The following is a 19,996-nucleotide window of genomic DNA, read 5'->3' as shown; positions in this document are numbered from 1 at the left end:
ATGTTTCAGGGTGTGACACCTTGGGGGGGGCCCAATGCCACTGAGACCCAAGGTCGTTGAGTGCCCTGATCCACACTTCATAAACTTTTAAGAGGACCCTCTGTGGCTGGTCGTGGCTCGAGGTGCTGGGGGGACCTCAGCGAGACAAGACCGCATCTTCACGGAGCCCCATTCCAGCGGGAGAGGCAGTGAACAATCTCGCCAGACTGATTCAGACAGAGGCTGAATGTGTTATGAAGACAGGCTGAATTATTCAGCTGTAAAATGGAACACAGTCCATGGACAGATGAAGGGATAAACAAAATGTGATCCATCCAGACGATGGAGTACAATTCAACCTTAAAAAGCAGGAGATTCTGACACCTGCTACAACATGGTGGGACCTTGAGAACGTTCTGCTCAGTGATAGAATCCAGTCTCCAGAGGACAAATCTTGTACGATTCCACTCATATGAGGTCCCCAGAGCAGACAAATCCACGGAGACAGAAAGCAGGAAGGTGGGGGCCAGGGCTGGGAGAGGGGGTGAGGAGTCAGTGTTTAATGGGGACAGAGTTTCATTTTGGGAAGATGAAAATGTTCTGGAGGTGGATGGCAGTGATGGTTGCACAACACTGCGAATGCACTTAAAGCCCCTGAACTGTATGCTTGTTTTTAATATGGTTAAATTTTACGTGATGAGAATTTCAACTCAATACATGATTTAAAAATGGATGAGGGCCCACAAGTCTGATTGAGGGAGCTCTCTGGCCAAGAATGCAAGCAACAAAGTAAGCAACAATGATACCAGGCTTCAGCCCACAGGAGAAAGAAAATGGGAGTGGGCGCTGGAGTGGGGCGGGAGCTTCCCTGAGTAGGCTGGGGGGGCGGGGGAGGGCAGTGCAGGGGGCAGGGGCGGGGCAGGGGCAGGGAGGTGGGATGGGGCGGGGCTGGGAGGTGGGGCAGGGGTGGGGTGAGGGCGGGGCAGGGACAGCCTGGCTGTGAAGGTGACATGTGGGCTGTGACCCCGTTAAGCAGCCGGCTGGAAGAGTGGAGAACAGTTACAGGCGTGGGAAAGGAGCACTGAGTCCCGAGGGGACACCCCTTTTCAGTTCTGAGGTGAGGTGTAGGGGATGGGCTCGGGACTGGGCAGGAGGGGCCCGTGGAGGATTTGAATCCGGTCCTGGCTCCCGAGCCTTGGGTGGGATGGCTACTTGCAGAAGACATCTGCCATCGGGAGGCCTGCTGTCTCCCCTTCAGTCACCAGGTCTAGTGGACACTGCTGGGAGGGCAGCCCGGCCCCACGGGTGGCTCCGGCTGCACCGGCCAGTTGTCCTGGGAGCAGCCTCCCTGGACGTACACTGTCCCGCCCTGTCCAGGGAACGTGGGCCCAGCAGGGAGGTGCCCTGCCAACCTATTCCTGCTCCTGTGACAGTGTCAGCTGGGGTCTCCCTGGTGTAGACCCAGACCAGACGTGGGGTTGGAACTCCTTCAGGCCCACAGCCAGGCCCCTCTGCCTTCTTGGAGGAGTTTGGGAGGCCCCGCCCCAGCTCTCCTCCACTCGCCTCCTGCTGAGGTGAGGAGGGTCAGGTGCTGTGATGGGAGAGGTGGAAGGGGAGTTACTGAACAGGCACAGCCCAGCCCCCCGGGGCCTCGGTTTGAGGGGCCGCCCACAGTGGGGCTCAGGTTCCTCTCTCTCTGCTTCTGTAGAGGGACAGGCGAGACAGGACGGGACGCCTCCGGACCTGTGTCAGGCCTGGAGACCCGTGTGCCTGGTAGGTGTGGGACAATGTGTCTGGGGTGGATGGAGGCTGACGTGGGGCCATGACAAGGTTCCAGCCGTGAGCGCCAGCCCATCGTCTCCACAGCAAGGACCCCGCTTGAGCAACAAGCAGCAAAGGTGTGATGAGTGTGTAGGAGAACTCAGCACACTCGGGGCCCTTCTGGATGATGGCGGTAGGGGTTGAACAGCAGCCTCCCCAAAGCTCATGTCCACCTGGACCCTCAGAATGTGACCTTATTTGGAAAAAGGGTCGTTGCACATACAACTAGTTGAAGATCTTGAGATTAAATCCTCCTGGATTGGGGGACACCCTAAATCCAAGGACAGCTGTCCTTATAAGAAAAGGAGAGACACAGATATCCTGGAAAGAGGCCTTATAAAGATGGGGGCAGAGATGGGAGGGATGCGGCCACAGGCCCAGGACGCTGAGGATGCCAGCAGCCAACAGAAGCTGGGAGAGGAAGGAAGGGTCCTTCCCTGGGGCCTCCCAGGAGAGCTTGGCCCTGCCCACATCCCGAATTCAGACTTCCTGGCTCCGGAGCTCCAGCGGGCCCCCCTCACTGGGGCCCCAAGTTGGCTGGTCCCCTCACCGTTATCGCTATTGTCGTCCACCAGGATGACCTCCTTGAGGAGCTGGGAGGGCGTGTGGTTGACCACGCTGTGGACGGAGCGCAGGATGACCGAGAGGGCTTCGTTGACAAAGATGAACACCACGGAGATCTGGGGCAGGTCGTCCGAGTAGGTCATCTGTCTGCACCTGCAGGAGAGATAGTAGTGGGGACGGGGTCAGTGCTGGGACATGATGGGGTGCTGGGAGCCCGGGGCCCCCACAGGAGGCCACCTGGGACTAGATCTAAGTCCTGCCACCATTGAAAGAGCGACAGTGATGCCGCTGATGGGAAAGGACTGGACACAGTGAGAGAAACGGCAGGACGACAGTGGTCTCAGAGCCCTGGAGGCCCATGCTCTGGGCCTGAACCCTGCTGTCCCTTTGCTGAAAGGCAGGGAACTGGCACTTTAAGGCGTTAAAGTCCCGCTGGGATCACACCGAGCCTTCTTCCTTGATGCCTCTGGAAGGCGTGGGAGAGGTGACGGGGCTGGCGACCATCTCGCGGCGTGGTCCAGAGGGTCCGGGAAGCCCGCGCCCAGAGCCCAGAGCACCCCTTGACGCCCAGCTCAGGCTGCACCCCGGCTGGTCGTGTAGCTGGCGGCTGCTGGACGGATGGGGCCACCGGGCGGGTCCTGCACTCGGCAGGCCCTGTCCCCCGAAGGAGATCCGAGTAGACAGGGGTGGGCTGCCCAGGAGGACTGCGTGCAAGTGTCAGATGAGGGCTGTTGGAACAGGAGAGACGCCTGCGAGGGACAGCCTAGGCGGGGCCTCTGCATAAGCTCAGCATTGGGAGTGAAACAGAAGGATGAAACGTCTTCCTCCGAAGGTCTTATCTTGGAGGTGGGGCTGTGGGAGGGGAGAGAAGGGGGCAGAGAAAGCAAAATAGTCCGTGTTGGGCACAGGATGACGCTGGTGTGTGGCTGTCAATGTAGTGACAGAATGGAATACATTCACAAGGGGGCAAAGCGAGCTGTCAAAACTAGATACATGAAAAAAGGAACAAAAAGTAGATAATGAAGATAAAGTAAGACAGAAGAAACCCAGTCAAGCATGTTGGCTGCTACAATAAATGTAAATAAACTAACTCTTCTTCTTCAAATGGCAGAGACTATTCAACGAGGTTAGACACACACACTAACACTCACTCACACGCAGCCCTGCCATTTGTGGTTACCAGAGACACAGTTGAACAAAAGTGATTTTTAAAAAAAAAGATTCGCAATGCAGTGAAGTGGGAAAGGGTTGCCAGACAAACACCACCTCCCCCCAAACTAGAAATCAGCACAGATACCACACAGGACAGAGATCTCTTTGTGAAGGAGACAGAACAGTTATGAACTGTCACCACAAAGTGACCTGGCATCTGGGCGCAGAAGGAAGAACTACTAGAAAAGTGAGGAGAGTCTGATGAAATTACCCGTGCGCACCCCCTTCAGACTGGGCAGACTGGAAAAGACAGGCCGCGAAGGAGTTACGTGATGAAATCCCTTAACGTCTTCAGGGAGAAAAAAACAAACTTTTTTCCTTTTGCTCGTAGGACATTTACAGAAAGTGGTCATGTATTTGCAAAATAGAAGACCTTAGATTTTTAATGAAGCAGGGATTTTACAGGCAGGGCTGGGTCTGTGGGCGTAGGACCTGGGCGGTCCCACGGAGCCCCCACTGGGAAGGACCCACTCCAGTCACAGCCTTCTCTCCAGGTGTCCCCTGGGTTTCCTATTCTCATAAGGTCACCGGTCATTGGACTAGGGGCCACCCTGTTCCAGCAGGACGTCATCTTAAGTAATTACATCTTCAGCAACCCCGTTTCCAGGTCGGGTCCCACTCTGAGGCCCTGGAGGGTAGATGTGGACACATCTTTGTGGGGGACACACTTAGCCGATGCAATACGGGGCTGAGGGTAGACGCGGGTCAGAGCTGTTGAGAAAGATCGCTAAGTCATGATGACCAGTCATGACGCTAACCAGTGACTCCACTAACCAATCGTGAGAATAGCTAATCATGATGAGAGATAATAATGGTGGTGGCTGACGCTGATGACACCCAACAGCGACAATGACGGACGCTGATGGCTAATCAGTCATGGTGACAGCCAGTCACCATGGCAGCCAATCAGCTAATGGTCTCGAATATGCGGCGTGTGCTCGGGGTGTGTCAGCCCCCAGCTCCCCACAGCAACCCTAACGGGGACCGAATATCCTCGCTTTAAAGATGAGGGACCTCCTGAGGCCCAGGCGGGTAACGTCCCCTTCACTGTGCCCGTTGGGGTCGGGAATTGGTCCCCCACCATCAGCCTCTGGGAGGGAGCCTCCTGGGCAGTCCTGCACCCCCCGCCCCACTCAGAGCTGGGTTTAGAGAGCCAGCGGGCTCCCAGGACGCCAGGAACCCTACGTCACTGTCGCATTGCTGTGGGCTGCGGGGGCTGTCGGGGAGATTTCATCGCTCAGATAAATGCTTTCTGACTAGAAGACTTCGCTCCGTTTTTCTGTAGAGGAAAAAAGCTGGAATGCATAATTTTCATGAACTCGAAAAATGTGTGAAACAGGAAAGAAGAAAAACAAACCCTGAGGAAGGAAATAGGTCTTGTGAGTGTCCGGGAGCAGCTGCAGAAGGGAAGGACTTTTAAAAGGTGTTCAGGAGGCCTGCGGTGGGGGGGCTGCACTGCCCGCCTGGCCCATCCCGGTCGCCTGGCCACAGCCCCTCCTGTGCCCTCTCTCCCCTCAGGCTTCCTCATGCGGCTTCTTTAGGGTCTCTCTCCCCACCCAATTGCAAGCCCCCAAGAGTAAGCTTCATCACTGCCGAACCCCAAGACCCCAGAGCTGTGCGTGCACAGTGGGGCCTCCACTGCCGAACCCCAAGACCCCAGAGCTGTGCGTGCACACAGTGGGGCCTCCACTGCCGAACCCCAAGACCCCAGAGCTGTGCGTGCACACAGTGGGGCCTCCACTGCCGAACCCCAAGACCCCAGAGCTGTGCGTGCACACAGTGGGGCCTCCACTGCCGAACCCCAAGACCCCAGAGCTGTGCGTGCACACAGTGGGGCTTATGAGCACTTGTTAACGAGGGGGTGAAAGAACAAGTGAACAGGCTTGACTCCTGACCATCATGGGCAACCCGCCACCTCTCCCCGTCCCCCTGCGCGGTGCCTCAGTGCAGCAGGAACCTCCACGCCGTGTCCAGGGTGTGGAGGAAGCTGGTGGACTCTGGGGGCCTGGGGGCCCTGACCCCTTTCCTCTCCCTCCATCAGGGGTTAGGAGCCCAGGGACCTCTGGGCTTGGCCACTGGGCCTCGAGGTTCTGTTCTAAGGAGTTTCAACCAGCAAGAGCCAGTTTCTGCCACCCGTGGAGAAGCCACCAGCACACAGCCGCCATTTTCTGGGGACACACTACGCGTGAGACATTGTTCCCAGGGCTGGAGGCCTGTGCTCCAGGGCAGGTGAGGTGTCTGCTCTCAAACTTCCACTTGTGGGGGGCCCGGGGAGCAGCAATTAGATTTCAGAAAGTGGGTGGGGCTGAGGGTGGCAGAACAGGGTGGTGGGGTAGACAGTGCCTGGGGCGGGGGCACCTTAAGACCAGGCAGCGGGGGTGCCGTGAGGCCGTGATGAGGGTTCTGACCTGCACCATCTGTCAGGGCCCTGGAAACACCACCAGGACATTCGTGATCTCCCGTCCTGGGCCTGGGAGCCCAAGGTCCAGGTGTCGCAGGGCTGGTTTCTCCTGAGGCCTCCCTCCTTGGCCTGTAGTTGGCCGTCCCCTCCCTGCGTCCTCACACGGCCACCCCTCCGAGTGTCTCTTCTTACAAGGACACCAGTCCTGTGGGACCAGGGCCTACCCTATGACCGGTCCCATTTTGCCTCAGTCACCTCTTTAGGGGCCCCTCCTCCACGGACAGTCACATCCCGAGGTCCCGGAGTTAGGACTTCAACATGAGAATTCGAGGGGACAAAACTCAGCCCGGAACTAGACCCGAAGGTAAGGAGGACCAGCCACGTGGGCTCTTACTGCCTCCTGCTCGTCTGTACTTTATAAATCACACCCGTCGCAAACATCTGCCGCTTACAAACTGCTGTTCAAATGAGAAAAAGTGCAATAAAAAGTGTTGCTTAAATGTCTCATTTTTGTCCAATGTGAATTTGCATAAAAATCATCTGTTTTCCCTGTAGTATAAGCCCCTTCTCAGTTAAAAACATTGTTTGGGTTAAATATCGAGCAGCGAGAAGGGGCCGTTTATCACACACGGGTCGGAGTGGCGCTAGTGAGGCGGTGAGGCACCTGTGCCTGATTCCTCGCCAAACCACCCCGGAGCGGCCTCCTCCCCGCAAGCTTCCCTTCCCGGTCTCTGACCCCCGGCGCCCAGCCGGCCAGTCGTGCGCTTGGCACGCTTCCCCGTCCTGCTTTGCACAGAACACCAGGTCTGGTGGCCGCAGGGTGAGACTGTCTCCCTCCCCTGGCGGTGGCAGCGGCTGCCCGCTGTGGTGGGCAGCTCGGGTTTGCAGCCCCCTCCCGGCTGGTGGCGCCGTGGGAGCCGCGTTTCCGGTTTCCGTCTGCATCTGGACCGGCCTTGGTTTCAGGGCTCAGTGGCCTCCCTGCCCTACAGGGACCGTGTGCAGGCATTCCACCCACATCCCTGCGCCGGAGCCGGGGGCGGGGGCGGGGATGGGGACCGCTACGCTGCAGCCCTGGCGTAAGCCCGTCTAAGCGGAACCAGAGGGTTCTGCTCTGTAGTTAAAAGCCCCATTTCTGGCAGACAGATAATAAACCAAGTTTACAGCATTTGGAAAAAATCAGAGTTCAGCCAGAGTGCTGCTCTGAGAGCTTGGAAACGCAGTGACGCTCCCGGGGGTGGGGCAGACGCAGGGACAGAGGGGCTCGGTGTGGGGACGGCGGGAGGGACACCGACGCAGGGACAGGGGGACCCCAGCACCCCTCCCAGGGCCTCGAGAGGTAGAGGGACACCCAGGGCCTGTCCGCACGCTGAGACTCTCGGTTCATTTTAAAGCTGAAGGAAGAGTATCCTTTACTCATTTAAACTTGGTTAAGTTTTCAACATTCAGACCTGCAGCCAGGGTGTTCACGCTCCTCCGGACAGATCGGTCAGGAGAGAACCCGACGCACCTCCCTGAGCCCGGCCCTGTCCAGCTGCTGCCCCGCTGCTACCCTTTAGCGATGAACCCCGCCCCTTCCGGCCCCTCCTGCTGTGGCAAAGCCATGGCCTTGACTTTTCAGCCCTCCCCCCGAAAAAGGACACCGTCTCTAGGATGTGTGCGCTAGGCGCCCTCTGATCTGACCTCCCTCAAGTTGTCATGCAGCCGGTGTGTCGCCAGACGTCAGCCCGCAGCAGTCCGAGACGGGTGGTGTCGAAAGCGTGCTTTCCAAAGGTTCTACAAAGATGCTCGCTTCCCCCCGGGACTTTGCCACCCCACCTGTGAACGGCAGTGTTGCCTCTCGCCAACAGAATACAGTGGAAGGGACGCCATGTGGCCTCTGAGCTGAGTCAGGAAGAGCCGTGAGGCTCCGTGCACTGGGACTTTGTTTGGGCACCTTACAGGCAATCAGACTCGGAGGCCCAGGCCACACGGAGGGGACCCCAGTGGGTGCTCTGGTGGACAGTCCATCTGCTGCTGGGCGTGTGCAGGACGACTCCCCAGATGATTCCAGCCCCCGCTTTGAGCCCCCACCGTCGCACCCGCCCAGCCGAGGTCCGGAAGGCGCTGCTCGGAGAGGCCGGTTCCCCTGCCCCTTGTCTGAACTCCTGTCTTGAGCCTGTTGAGATGTGGATTTAAACGCAGCCATTGTAACCGGGAAGGGCGCATTTCCCAAAGTCTGTGACTCTGCCTTTTCTTGGACACACACTGTCCTGCACAGTGCTGGGCGCACCATGGGTGCTTCCCTCAGGGCGGCTGGCTTCACGCCCGCCCAGTCAGCTCCCGGCCGGAGGAGGGGCTGGGCTCCGGCTCAGCCTCCACGTTCCCCACCTGGAGCCCAAGAAGCAGGACATCCTCAACCACAGAGCCGCTTCGCGGAGGATTTATAAACCCACAGAGGAGCAGGAGCTGTTACAAGGCTCTCAAAAGCCACTTCCGAGGTCTTGGCTGGAACGCAACGCAGGCAGCGTCCCCACCGGCCTCACAGGACGCGGGGCCTTGGCAGCAGCACTAATGGAAATTTATGGGGACGCCCTTTGTGCCTCCGGAGAAATAAACGCAGGATGAAGAGAGGATGAAGTGGCAGCGGCCGTCCCAGGGGGGCAGCAAGCGTCTCCTCGCGGCAGCAGGACACACATCCATCTCCTGCCGGAGGAGACAGATCTGGGCTTTAGCGCAGGCCCAGGAAGCTGCGCCGTTGGAAACTGAGACGAATGTTTCTGGGAACAGCTGCCAGGAGGCTTCTTGGAAGTGCGTCAGCCGGGGAGCGTTCCTGCCTCTGACGTCTTCGTGGATGCCTCCCTGGTAGCGGTGTCTGCCTGCTGGTGCGACACGCTCCTGTCCTCTCAGGAACGTCGAGAGAGCCTGGAGTCGTAAATGAGCGAGGGCCACACCGACGCCAGCTTCCCTGCCAGCCAGGGCGACGGGGGAGCCCGAGGCGGATTCCGATGGGCACGGGGCAGAGCAGCCCCCATGGGAAGCCGGCACAGGACAGGCTGCTTGGGAAGTCGGGGAGGAGGACACTCCTGCTTGGGATCCTGTCTTCGCAAGACTCAGTCCATCCATCCATCCAGGCAGCTGACCTCCCAGAAACCAGTAAGTACGTGTGTACGCAAAATAGGCACAAACACGGCATGCGTGTACAAGCACACGTGCACACCAATCACTGTGCACACACACACACGACCACGCACACATCACACGGGGGCACACACAGCGCCTGGTGCACAGAGACCCAGGCCCACCCCGTAGGGACCTGGAAGGCTCAGCCTCACTCGAGGTGCCTGTGCCCCGAGCTAGGGGTGATGCAGATCCCAGTGCGCTCACTCCTCCACGCCCAGGAGCTAGCTAGCGCGGACGAAGCAGCCGGGGCCAGCCCGCACGCACCTTCGGAGAGATGCGTGGGCCGAGACGCAGCACCCCAGATTCCCAGCTGCGGGCGCAGACTCACCTCGCCGTGCGCTCGGGAGATATGAGGGCACGCCACCCTCAGAGCAAAAGCCTGGCAGACCACTCATCGGAAACAGAACACCGGAATGTGCGCAGAAAGACCCCTCCCGCACGCCCTCTCAGGAGCCCGGGGGAACAGTCACACGGGGGTCGTGCGCTGATGGGCACAGCATCCATCCCACTGCCTGGAGGCCTCCACATGCCCGAGAGAGTGAGACGCTGCCAAGGGCCAGGCCACAAGCGGCCAGGCGGCTGGAGCGTCTGCAGCGTCTGCCTGCGCAGGGAGGCAGGGTGTGCCAGCTCTAGGGCTTGTGACCTTCAGCCCCTCCAGGCACCCTCTTGGGCAGTCCCTGGGGTGGCTGAGCCAGGCCACACGCTGGGGTCCAGCTCAGCTCGGACATCTTTTGTTACCCTCGGCACCAGCTGCTCCAGCAGGGCCTCTGAGGGTGCTCAGTGAGCCCCTTAGGGTCCACAGTGGACTGGTTCGGGGCAAGTGGGATGCCAGGCATGTACTTGCCTTGCTCCCGAAGGGGGTCTGGGGCAGCCCCACGTTGAGCAGCCTTGCTCCCCATTCCAGCAAATCCCCTGCTGAGACAGCCGCGAGGCAGGCGGCCTCTGCTTCTGTCCGACCCTGATGCAGGGCACCGGCTGGCTCTGAAGAAGAGCCCGTCCCACAGGAGAGTGAGCGGGTGGGGGTCTGTTCCCCTCGGCGACCATTCCACGCCAAGGGGCAGGCTCACCCGAGCGCCCCCGCCCTCCCGAGGCGCCCCCTTCCCTGGGCACAGACAAGGCTTGGGGTCTGCAGGGCCGGTGGGAGGGGAAGGGGGTCGACCAGCTGCAGCAGCTCCACCTGGAGGAGAGAAACCAGCCACACAGCACGTTTCCATGACGACACTGCGCTTTCCGTCCCGTCTCCCGGGACTCTTGCTTCCACTCGCAGACTTCCAACACCGGCAGCGCGGAGCCTGCACGCGGGAACCAGGATCGGCACGTGGTACCTGCCTGCAACTGCCTCGCGGTCGCCATCCACTAAATCTGGCCTCATCACACTCAACAGCCAAGCTGGGCACGGCCGAGACGATTAATACGCAAGACGACTTTGCCAACACGTAACAGCGGGGACATTCCTGTGCGAGAACGTGGACGGGGCTTGGATGAGGCCTTTCAGCTTTATGATCCTGTTTAATTTGGGTTTGCCAGTCTTCCTTTCATCACCCCAAGGGCCAGTCTCAGTAATCAAGATCAATGTTATGTGCTTTGCGGCATGATTAAGGCCGCTGCTTAATTAGAACAGCCATCTACCTCCAGACAAGGGGACGTCAGTAATGCCTCCAGCAGAGGAAGGTGGAGAGAACTTTGGTTGGAGCGTGGACGGAAGTGCCTGTGGGCGGGAACACATACACACAGGCGTGCACCCACACGTCGCACTGCAGGCACACGATGCACGGTGCACACGCACGCACGTGCTCCTACCCTCCGCATGTGCGTCTGATGACTGCATCCGCCAGAGCAGTCGGTGAGGCAGTTTCTGATTGGATGGGGGGCTCCGTGGGGATTCGGGCTGTTTAGGAAGCCAAACTTGAAAGTGTCCAATGGACATAGCCTGAGTGTGCATGTACGTAGTTATTCATTCAGTCATTCATGAGCGGTTGCTGAGGGCCTCCTAGGCACCAGGCACGGCCGTCGACGTGTGACAGCACAGCTGTGGCTGTCTGCGGAGCGGAAGACGCCCTGGAACGCGCGGCACCCTGCTGGGCTGCCAGCCTTGGGCGCTCCTCCCTGTGGGCGCCGGGCACCCGCAGCTGCGTGGTTAGTCGTCCTCTTCCCACATCTGGTCCATCACCCACATCGCGTGTGGGGCGGGGGTGGTGGGGGGCAGTTCTGGGCTTGTGCCTGGCGCCAAAGCCTCCTCCTTTCTTTTTTGGAGAGGAAATGGGATATAAACAAACTGGTAAATAACTAAATAAAATCCACATCCTCCAATTCAGGGAGGCAGAGAGCTGCGCCCCTTCAAATCAGCGCTTCTGTAAATCAGGTTTCCATCTATTAAGGCGGATTATCAATGGCAGCTCTTTCAAAGTGCACCCTGATGTCTTCTCTCGTCGCGTGAGAATGATAACCGGGATTGATCACTCTGTCAGCTTTTATTTTCGCAGACAGAGGTTTCTTGTAGGGGGCAGGCCTGCGCTGTGAGGGGCAGGCTGGTCTGAACGCCCAAAGGGAAAGTCAGAGTCACTCCTGCTGCTCAGACAAACCCCAGGCCCAGCAAGACGCTGGTGGAGAGCACTCCCGAGGACGTGAGGATGTGCAGTGACACACCGGACACCCCAGGTGGAGTCCTTCCAGCTTGAAGAAGCAGAGAACCCAACGCAAATTTGCTTAAGCCAAAAAATTTAAAAATATATATGCATGTGTATGTGTGCATACTAATTTACTGCAGAGTCTAGAGGATTCAGTTTTTAGTTATTTGTGATTTATTGCAGGTGGCTTCAGGGACAGCTGGATCCAGGTGCTCATATACGGCACTGGAGCCCAGTTCCTCCCCAGCTCCCAGCTCTGTCATGCCCTGCACTGGATTTTTCTCTTGGGCTTCACAGGTGAGCCCTGAGAGCTCAAGCTTTCCCCTCATGACGACGACGGTGCAGCTCCCAGGTTACCACCCTTGCAGTTTTATTTCTGGGGGAAAGCGGTTTTTCCCCTCATGGCCTCAGGTGACTCCAAGATTCGCACTGGCCTGGACCCTGTGAGATCCCTGAGCCAGTCACTGTGGCTGGTGGACCATACGCTCTGCTTGGCTTCATGTGATCTGCCCTGCAGCCAGAGCGGAAAGTTTCCATGGGTCCCCACGTGAAAACTGGATGCTGCTGCCCAGAGAAAGAGCTGGATTTCCAGGAGGCGGACGACCAGCATCTGTTACATGCAGACTCACATCTGTTCTATAAATGCCACTGCTCCTGACGCTGGGAGATGCACGGGGCTGTTGGGAGACCCTGCCCTTGGCCGGGGCTGGCGATGGCTGAGCGGTCCAGTCGTCTTGACCGCTGTGGGCTGGGACCGCTCGGAAGGCAGGTCCTGGGAGGACTCGAGGGTCACAGAGAGGCTTCAGCTCCGCCGTAATTCAGTCCTGACTCAGAGCCGGGACTGGACACAAGCCCACTGCCTCTTGGGCATGTGGAGGGTTCTAGAGGGCTCTGCAGAACAGCCAAGAGAAGGGGGTCGCTGGGAGGCGGGGTCAGGACTGGGCTGCTTCTGCTTGTGACAGCGAGCGCTGCGAGGTGAAGGAGGAGGTGCAGGCATGGAGAACGGGTCCCTCTCTCTCACTGCCGGTAAAAAAGCCCAGACCCCACGGCTCAGGGGAGCCCCACAGGTGGTGATCCTTCATGCGTGTGCTCACTTCACGGCGGGGAGGGTGGGGCGTTGTCTGCACAAGCCCCTGCCGTGAGGGGCAGCTGCAAACTCCTGCCTGGGGTCCTTTAACAATGACAAACTGCACCATGAGCGGAACAGCTTTGCTGAGTCCTGCGAGTCCTTCCAGTGAATTAATGAACTTGAGGCTGGCCCTGGGGGGCCCTCTGAGCAGCACCCCTGCTGCCTGGGAGCTCAGAGCCCAGAACAGGGCTGATCTCCAGCAGCTGAGCCGACCCGGACCAGCCCTGCTGACGCGGTAACGTTTAGTTCATCCTCCAGAAATCAGGGCGCTCTGGGGGCATTCAGAAGTCGACACACACTGGAACACACGCGCACGTGTGTGTACTTCCACGCACCTGCACACACGCACACACCGCCTCAGAGCACAGACCGGGCGCGTCCCAAGCCTGCGTCTTCAGGGCCGCGTCCGTGCCTGCTGCCACATCTGGGCACCACTGTGTTATTATTTATTTAGTTAGAATGTTCCTTCAAATCGGCCTGTTATACACCTAAATGCATTTTTTTAATTCAAAAAGGAACCTCTGTGCCATCGCTGCAAATGGAAAGCGGCATTACTTGTGCGAAACCAGTGGTGAGCACGAACAGAAACGTGATGGAAACAAAACCGCACCGTCGCCAGCAGCGCGTGGTGGAGGCGGCGGGAGCGGCCCTGCTCTGGGCTCCCTGTGGACAGCAGGGGAACCCCTCTGGGATGGGGTCACCGGAGTGCCCAGGGAGCCAGGCAGAAGCCTCCCCCGGCGAGGCTCCCAGGCAGTCCAGGGAACTCGGCAGCACCCAGGGTCAGGTTCTGCACACTTAAGGGACAGGGTGGGGCCGGTCACTGTGCCCCAGCTCTCCCTCTCTCCCTCTCTCCCTCTCTCCCTCCCAAGCCCTCAAACTTGGAGGAACAGGGAGTCCGTGAGGATCGCCCCCTGGCCCTCAGTGGGCTGGGGTAGCCCCAAGGCCAGCTCTGCAGCCCCCCGAGTCCCCAGTGAAGCTGATCTCCCGACGACCCCCTGCACCCACAAGGATGATACCCCCTTTCACACTTCTGGCCCTTCCCCATCGGCCTTCCTACCCCCTCCCAGGGCTTCCAGGATCACTTCCCAAACCAGAGTCCTCTCTCAGAGGCCACAGCAGGGAGGGGGGCAAAGCAGACAGGACCTAAAAGTAGACATCCCCTCCCCGCATCCATCTTTCCTTGAAGGCTGCTCCGGAGGCCGGGGCACTGCCTGTCAGCCACTCAGGACTCAGCGCAGCAGCCTTGACCACAGAGCTGCCCAGCCCAGCCCCGAAGTCCGGCCTCTGCCCGGAAGGTGCCCCTGGAAGTGCTTTTCTCACTCAAGGTTCCTGGCGCAGGCTGGGTTCCCGTGGCTGGAGCCACAGGAAGGAGTCTGGCTGGACTCGCCACAAACCTGTGTTTGGCTGAACTTACTAAAGCAATGAGGTCCCCTTGGTGTGACTTCTGCCAAGCTACCTGTGAGCTTCAGCACAGGATGCAACCATCTGAGACCAGAAGTCGGTCCTGAGTGACCAGAAGGCAAGGCCATCAGGGGATCTGACTTCTGACTCATCAGCCGCTGTGGCTTCGGGGGCAGGTGGGACGGGGGTTTACAGGCAAGTGACCGACATAGGACTGCCTTGCAGACACGGGCAATGCTCGCTGCAGACAGAATCTCCACCATCGCGGTCACTGGACCCAAAGCACAGAGCACAAGCCTACTGGGCAGAGCCTGACTCCAAGCTTGTCACCTGTCACCTGCATCATTCGTGTCCGTGGCAGCACCTTGAGCATCAGCGATGGCGCAGCCCAGCTTTCTCAGACCTGCAAAGGGCTAAGGCAGAGGGACAGAACAGCCAACGTCCGGGAGCTGGGCACCGAAAGAGGACGCCCGTGGCCGAGAGCAGAGAAATCGGAGGAAAGCAGACTGATGGGGAGGGTGCCCCTCCCTCCTCTCGGCCTGTCCAGCCCGTCCTTGGGAAGGTCTGTGTGCGGGAGCCCGGGAGCCCGTGGCGGGCTGCCTGGAGGTACCTGTGGCGGGGGGGGGGGGGGACTGTACTCACTTTTGGGGCCTGTAGTCGGGGATGGTCCTGTCCAGGGAGATGCGGTCGCTGAGCTGTGCGTTGTACCCAAATTCCTCGTACTTCCTCTCCGTCTCCTGGCTGTCCTCATGCAGCGTGGCCGCCATGCCACCCTGGCCCAGGCCGCCCGGCCCCTCCATCAGACCAATGGGCTTGGCGAGGCCTGGCGGAAGGAGGAAAAATGCCGTCAGGCAGGTGCCAGGGCCTACTGCATCCTCCCTGTCCAGCCTCCCAGCCTCTCCCTAACAGCCCCTTTCTTTAGGTGCAAACTCAGCAAATTCCTCACATGCCGCAGGCTTCCGGCTCCAGGACTTGCAGGAAAGGCAAAGCTATGCAGACAGCAAAAGATCAGCGTTTGCCCAGGGTTTGCGGGGAGGGTGAACGCAGAGCACAGGATTTTTAGGCAGTGAAACGACTCTGTGTGATTCCACAAGGGTGGGTACGTGTCATTTGTCCAAACCAGAGCACGTGTAACAGCAAGAGTGAACCCTCGAGTCAACTGTGGACTCTGAGCAATTACGACGCGCCAGCGAATGCCTCGTATTAATGCAGCGTGTCAATCACGGGGGAAACTTTGGGGGCAGCGGGCTAATGGGAACTCTCTGTGCTCTCCACCCAATGTTTCTGTAAACCCAAAACTGTTCTAAGAAGCAAAATCTACTTTTAGTTTTTGGGGGGAGGGGCAGGCAATTAGGTTTATTTATTCATTTATTTTTTACTGGAGATACTGGGGCTTGAACCCAGGACTTCACTTATGCTAAGCATGTGCTCTACCACTGAGCTGTACCCTCCTCCCCCAAATCTACTAATTTTAAAAAATATAAAATAAAAAAGGAACATATTCATATACACAATGGAGTCACTATGCTGTACACCAGAAAGTAACACAACATTGTAAATCAACTACACCTCGATTAAAATATCCATGTAAAATAAAAGTAAAAGAACTTAAGAAGTGCAAAGCAGCCGCCCCACTTGCCCACTAACCCTTGACATTGCTGGTCTTGAGAATTCAGAACAACCGTAGGTCCACTCTACGGAGTGCTCCTTTGGGATGAGAAGGAGAGAGCGGCCATATGTGCCACAACCTGGATGAATCTCAAAAAAAACCTTGTTGAGCAAGAAGCCTCCAAAGACACAGAGGAAAACGTCTGATTCACCGAAGTTCAGGAGCAGACGAACAACTCCATCTTGAGAGGTGAGAGCGGCGACCTCGGGGGTGAGGGCGACACTGGCTGCAAAGGAGCCCTCCTGGGGGGCCCCGGTGCATGTGCACACGCGGGTGCCTGGGAAGGCCAGGCCGGGGGAGTGTTCTTCTGGAATGTTCTATTTGGTCACTTGCGTCAGAAGAGGAGATGTCATCCCCAGAGGGAACTGGGGACCAGAGCAGGGCCCACCGGGCAAGGACAACACCCCTTGCTCTCGCTGGGATGGACAATTCTGGCGCATCTCAGCTTTGATGGGGGGGCCAGAGGGCAGAAGTTTAAGCCGGGAGGAGTTGGGATGAGCTCCCATTCCCGTTCTGCAGAGGTCTCTGGTCCTACCTCAGGCCACTGGAAGTGCAAACGCTGGGAAATATCTAACACTGATGTCACGTGCTGCTCCACACGGCACCAGGCTCTTCTCTTGTGATACCCACCCCTCCTTAGGTTTCTAAATTAATTAAACAAGCAGGCCACTAGGCTGAAGGGGGCCAGTGCATGGTGTCTATGCAAACAGACCCAAACCTAAGCCTGTAACACTTCAAGGTTACCAAGTGGAAACCCAATCACACAAAGCTAATCACAGCCAACCACACATAGCCAATCACACACAGCCAACCACACAGCCAATCACACGCAGCCAACCACACAGCCAATCACACACAGCCAATCACACACAGCCAACCACACACAGCCAATCACACACAGCCAATCACACACAGCCAATCACACGCAGCCAACCACACAGCCAATCACACACAGCCAACCACACACAGCCAACCACACACAGCCAATCACACACAGCCAATCACACACAGCCAACCACACAGCCAATCACACACAGCCAACCACACACAGCCAATCACACACAGCCAACCACACACAGCCAATCACACACAGCCAACCACACAGCCAGTCACACACAGCCAACCACCCACAGCCTACCACCCACAGCCTACCACCCACAGCCAGCCAGGCTTTAAGCCAGTTAACAATCCCCTTTGCTTTGCTTCTGCACCTCCTCTGTCTCTACTTTCTCCAGCTCCTGTGGGCGGAGCACTCCCAAGCACTTCCGGTTTGGCACGGCCATATTCCAATCAATTTTTGTTCAAATTTAATCTTAAAATTTGTAATATGCCTCGGTTTATCTTTCAGTGGTTCCCAGCGAAGGCAGGACTGAGGGGGCTGACCCGCCTCCTCCACAGGCCCGGTGGGGTCTTCTACTCACCAGAGCTGGGGGAGGGGGTGTTCTGGAATATTCCATCTTAAACAGCAAACGTACTGTTGGCATTTATGCAGGATGGAAGGATACCCACTGGATGTGAAATTGAAAATTACATGACACAAATCACTTCCACTTCTTATTTTAGTATTGCAAGAAGTATATATAATCAGGCTATTTTTAAACATCTGTGCTGTACTTGCATTTTTTTTAAGTCTGTAAATAGACGTCTCCCGCAGGCAGAGGTGCTTCCAGACCTGGAGAGAGTCTCACTGCTGATGGGGGCCCGGGCCTCAGAGTGAGCTCCGACGTCCAGGAGAAGGGGCCCCGGGAGGGTGGGGGACGCCTGCAGCAGCCAGGCCCTGACAGCACAGGTGGCGGGGGGTGGGGGGGCTCATTCGCACCAGTGTTTCCCTTATAAAATTAAAACACGCGGATGTTGAAAAATTCAAAACATCCAGAGAGCTATAAAATGAAGAGTTAACCTTTCCTGTGCTCTCCCCCTCTGCAAGCCCCACTCTCCAAAGAAAATGCTTTTTTTCCAGTTTCAGTCCTCATTTGGTCCACTGCACGGACAAGAGTAATTTTATGGGTCTAGTTCTTGCTTTGTCAGCCTGAGACAATTTCCCTTGACTTCCTGGCATAACAGATGAGGAGTTCAGTCCATTTTCACCACCGCCACCTACATCCCTGCCCTGCTCCTCCCTGCATTGGTTTTTCTCAGCTACGTTATTATTTTTAGTTATTTGGGTCGCTACCTTTGTGACCTGAAAATGAAAACACTTAAGGCTGTATTTCTGGAAGCATCACCTTTAGCTGCTGTCCATGGACTGTCTACTGGGTTAGATGAAAAATTAGCATACCCCTGGGAACCGCTGTTCAATGAGTACGAAGTTTCAGTTGCACACATATATTTGTTTCAGACATGTATGTGCTCACGTATCTGAGTAAGCTTAGAGGTCTGCCATACCACACTGTGCCTGGTTAATAATACTGTACTGTGCACTTAAAAATTTGCTGAGGATAGAGCTCATGATTGGTGTTCTTACTACAATAAAAATAAATAATTTAAATGTTAAATTGCAAAAAAAAACAACAACCAAAGACAAGACATTAGCATGCCTCCCCCTGGGCCTCCCACATAACTTCTCACAGATTTGACCACAGGTGGATTCTAAAAGGAGAGACGGCTGCACATTTGATACGTTGTGATTATATAAATATTATTCGCGGTGGAGCCAAGTGATGAGGGACCATGAGGACCAACGTGGAATTCTGCCGCTAACTAAACCTCGCGCTTAGTGAGGAAATGTTCAGATGTCAGGGCAGTATTGATTGCTTTTTTCCGATACTCTATTAGTCTCTCCCCAGTTATGCATATTTTGTTTTGCTTTAGGTTTGGATCTTGAGTTTCTGTACGGCTTTTTAGGGTGAACACACAAGGATGACAAGAGTAACAGTCGGGCAGCACGTATCCTTTAGACATGAGCGCGCTCCTTCCCCGCGACACCCCTGTGAGGCTGGGCTGTAGTTCACCCCATTTGGCAAATGAGTTAACTGAGACACAGGGAGGTCAAGTCACGTGCTCAAGGTCACACCGTTTGCAAGCACCAGAATGAGCATCTGTGCACAGGCAACATGGCCCTGTCGATGAAAAATACTGCCAGCCATGTCAGCTAACAAAGGACCCCGCGGCCATCAAGTCATCAGCCACTGCCGCCACCCCCGAGAGTGAGCGGAGGGAACTCACGATGCAGACAAGCAGGCAGCCCGGCCTCTGCAGCCACCCCCACGGTGCCCCCGAGTGGACTGAGGATGGGAAAGCACAGGGCACTGGCCCTGGAGAGCTGAGGTGCAGATCACAGGAGTGATTTCAATGAGCCCACACATAAAAAAGCACTAAATTCCTTAACTCGAGATTTCTGGTTTTCTTTAGTTAACAGTCATCTTTCGATGTTCCAACTGCCTGGTCTTTGTTACAGAAGAACTCCTGTACATCCTGGCTTCTCCCCTGCCTGGGTGGGGGTCTGAGAGGCTGCCTCCCAGGCTCGAGTCCTCAGGAAGTCCACTGAATAAAACATAACTCTCAAGTTACAGGTTGTGCGTTTTACTTCAGTTTATAGCACCAAGGGAAGGCACTTCGCTGCTGTGATCTGCTGCCTCCCGAGAGCTCCGGGCTTCCAAATGACCTGCCTTGTGGCATAGGGTCCAGTTTCCTGTGGCAGCTACCCCTCACGGCAGGGCTGGGACTCGAGGGGAGTGCCTGGGGTGCAAGATTCCAGGAGACGCTGCCTCCAGGATCCCCGCCTTGCAGAGGCCTCCACGTCCTTGCTCCTTGAAGCCATCGTTTTCCAGGGGCCTGTGTCCACAAATGACCACGAATGCACCACGAGTGTTGGTTTTGGGGTGATAAATAAATTTTAGTGGGCAGGTGGGTTCACAGATGCAGAATCTGTGACTATCGAGAGAGGACTGCACTTTGATATTTTAGCAGCCGCTGTGGACATGCTGGTGGGGCCAGCTGGGCACTGGCCCTTGCTGGAATGAGAGCGCAGGAGCCTTGTCTGTGTTCCACATTGTGGCTGTTCCAGCAGCCACGGAGCCGGGAGTGACGTGAGC

General features: G+C 57.0%; 2 protein-coding genes and 1 long non-coding RNA gene across 5 annotated transcripts in view; 2 read left to right on the top strand and 1 right to left on the bottom strand.

Annotated features, from left to right (window-relative positions):
* The window catches only part of GALNT9 (polypeptide N-acetylgalactosaminyltransferase 9), a 74,351-nt gene that overhangs the window by 28,589 nt on the left and 25,766 nt on the right, over positions 1-19,996 (bottom strand). The window contains exons 2-3 of one of the 2 annotated variants that reach the window (XM_032471509.1): positions 14,936-15,116; positions 2,351-2,517 (exon numbers count right to left, since the gene is read on the bottom strand). In XM_032471509.1, the coding sequence (XP_032327400.1) occupies positions 2,351-2,517; positions 14,936-15,116 (348 nt within the window). Of the gene's footprint in view, positions 1-2,350; positions 2,518-7,657; positions 8,369-14,935; positions 15,117-19,996 lie in introns of those variants that run through there. The other variant, XM_032471510.1, reaches the window with a different exon arrangement.
* LOC116660916 lies at positions 8,358-14,918 on the top strand. Of its 2 annotated transcripts, none has more exons than XM_032471512.1 (2): positions 8,358-9,109; positions 11,947-14,918. In XM_032471512.1, the coding sequence occupies exon 2, from the start codon at positions 13,385-13,387 to the stop codon at positions 14,315-14,317; it is 933 nt and encodes a 310-aa protein (XP_032327403.1). In that variant the 5' UTR covers positions 8,358-9,109; positions 11,947-13,384; the 3' UTR covers positions 14,318-14,918. The 2 variants fall into 2 exon arrangements, with proteins under 2 accessions (XP_032327403.1, XP_032327402.1); XM_032471511.1 differs by having other exon boundaries at positions 8,358-10,979.
* On the top strand, positions 16,021-19,451 carry LOC116660917. Its single transcript, XR_004316571.1, has 3 exons — positions 16,021-16,151; positions 18,774-18,848; positions 19,314-19,451. It is a non-coding gene; the product is annotated as an uncharacterized LOC116660917 (long non-coding RNA).

The sequence above is a fragment of the Camelus ferus genome, chromosome 32 (genome assembly GCF_009834535.1).
Source record: "Camelus ferus isolate YT-003-E chromosome 32, BCGSAC_Cfer_1.0, whole genome shotgun sequence".
In the NCBI taxonomy this organism is placed as follows: Eukaryota; Metazoa; Chordata; class Mammalia; order Artiodactyla; family Camelidae; genus Camelus; species Camelus ferus.
The sequence above is the reverse complement of the archived record's forward strand: the minus strand, read 5'-3'. Positions and strand labels throughout refer to the sequence as shown.

Excerpts from the sequence above, each read along its gene's own strand:
- LOC116660916 (XM_032471512.1), top strand. The coding sequence starts at position 13,385 with ATGCATTTTTTTAATTCAAAAAGGAACCTCTGTGCCATCGCTGCAAAT.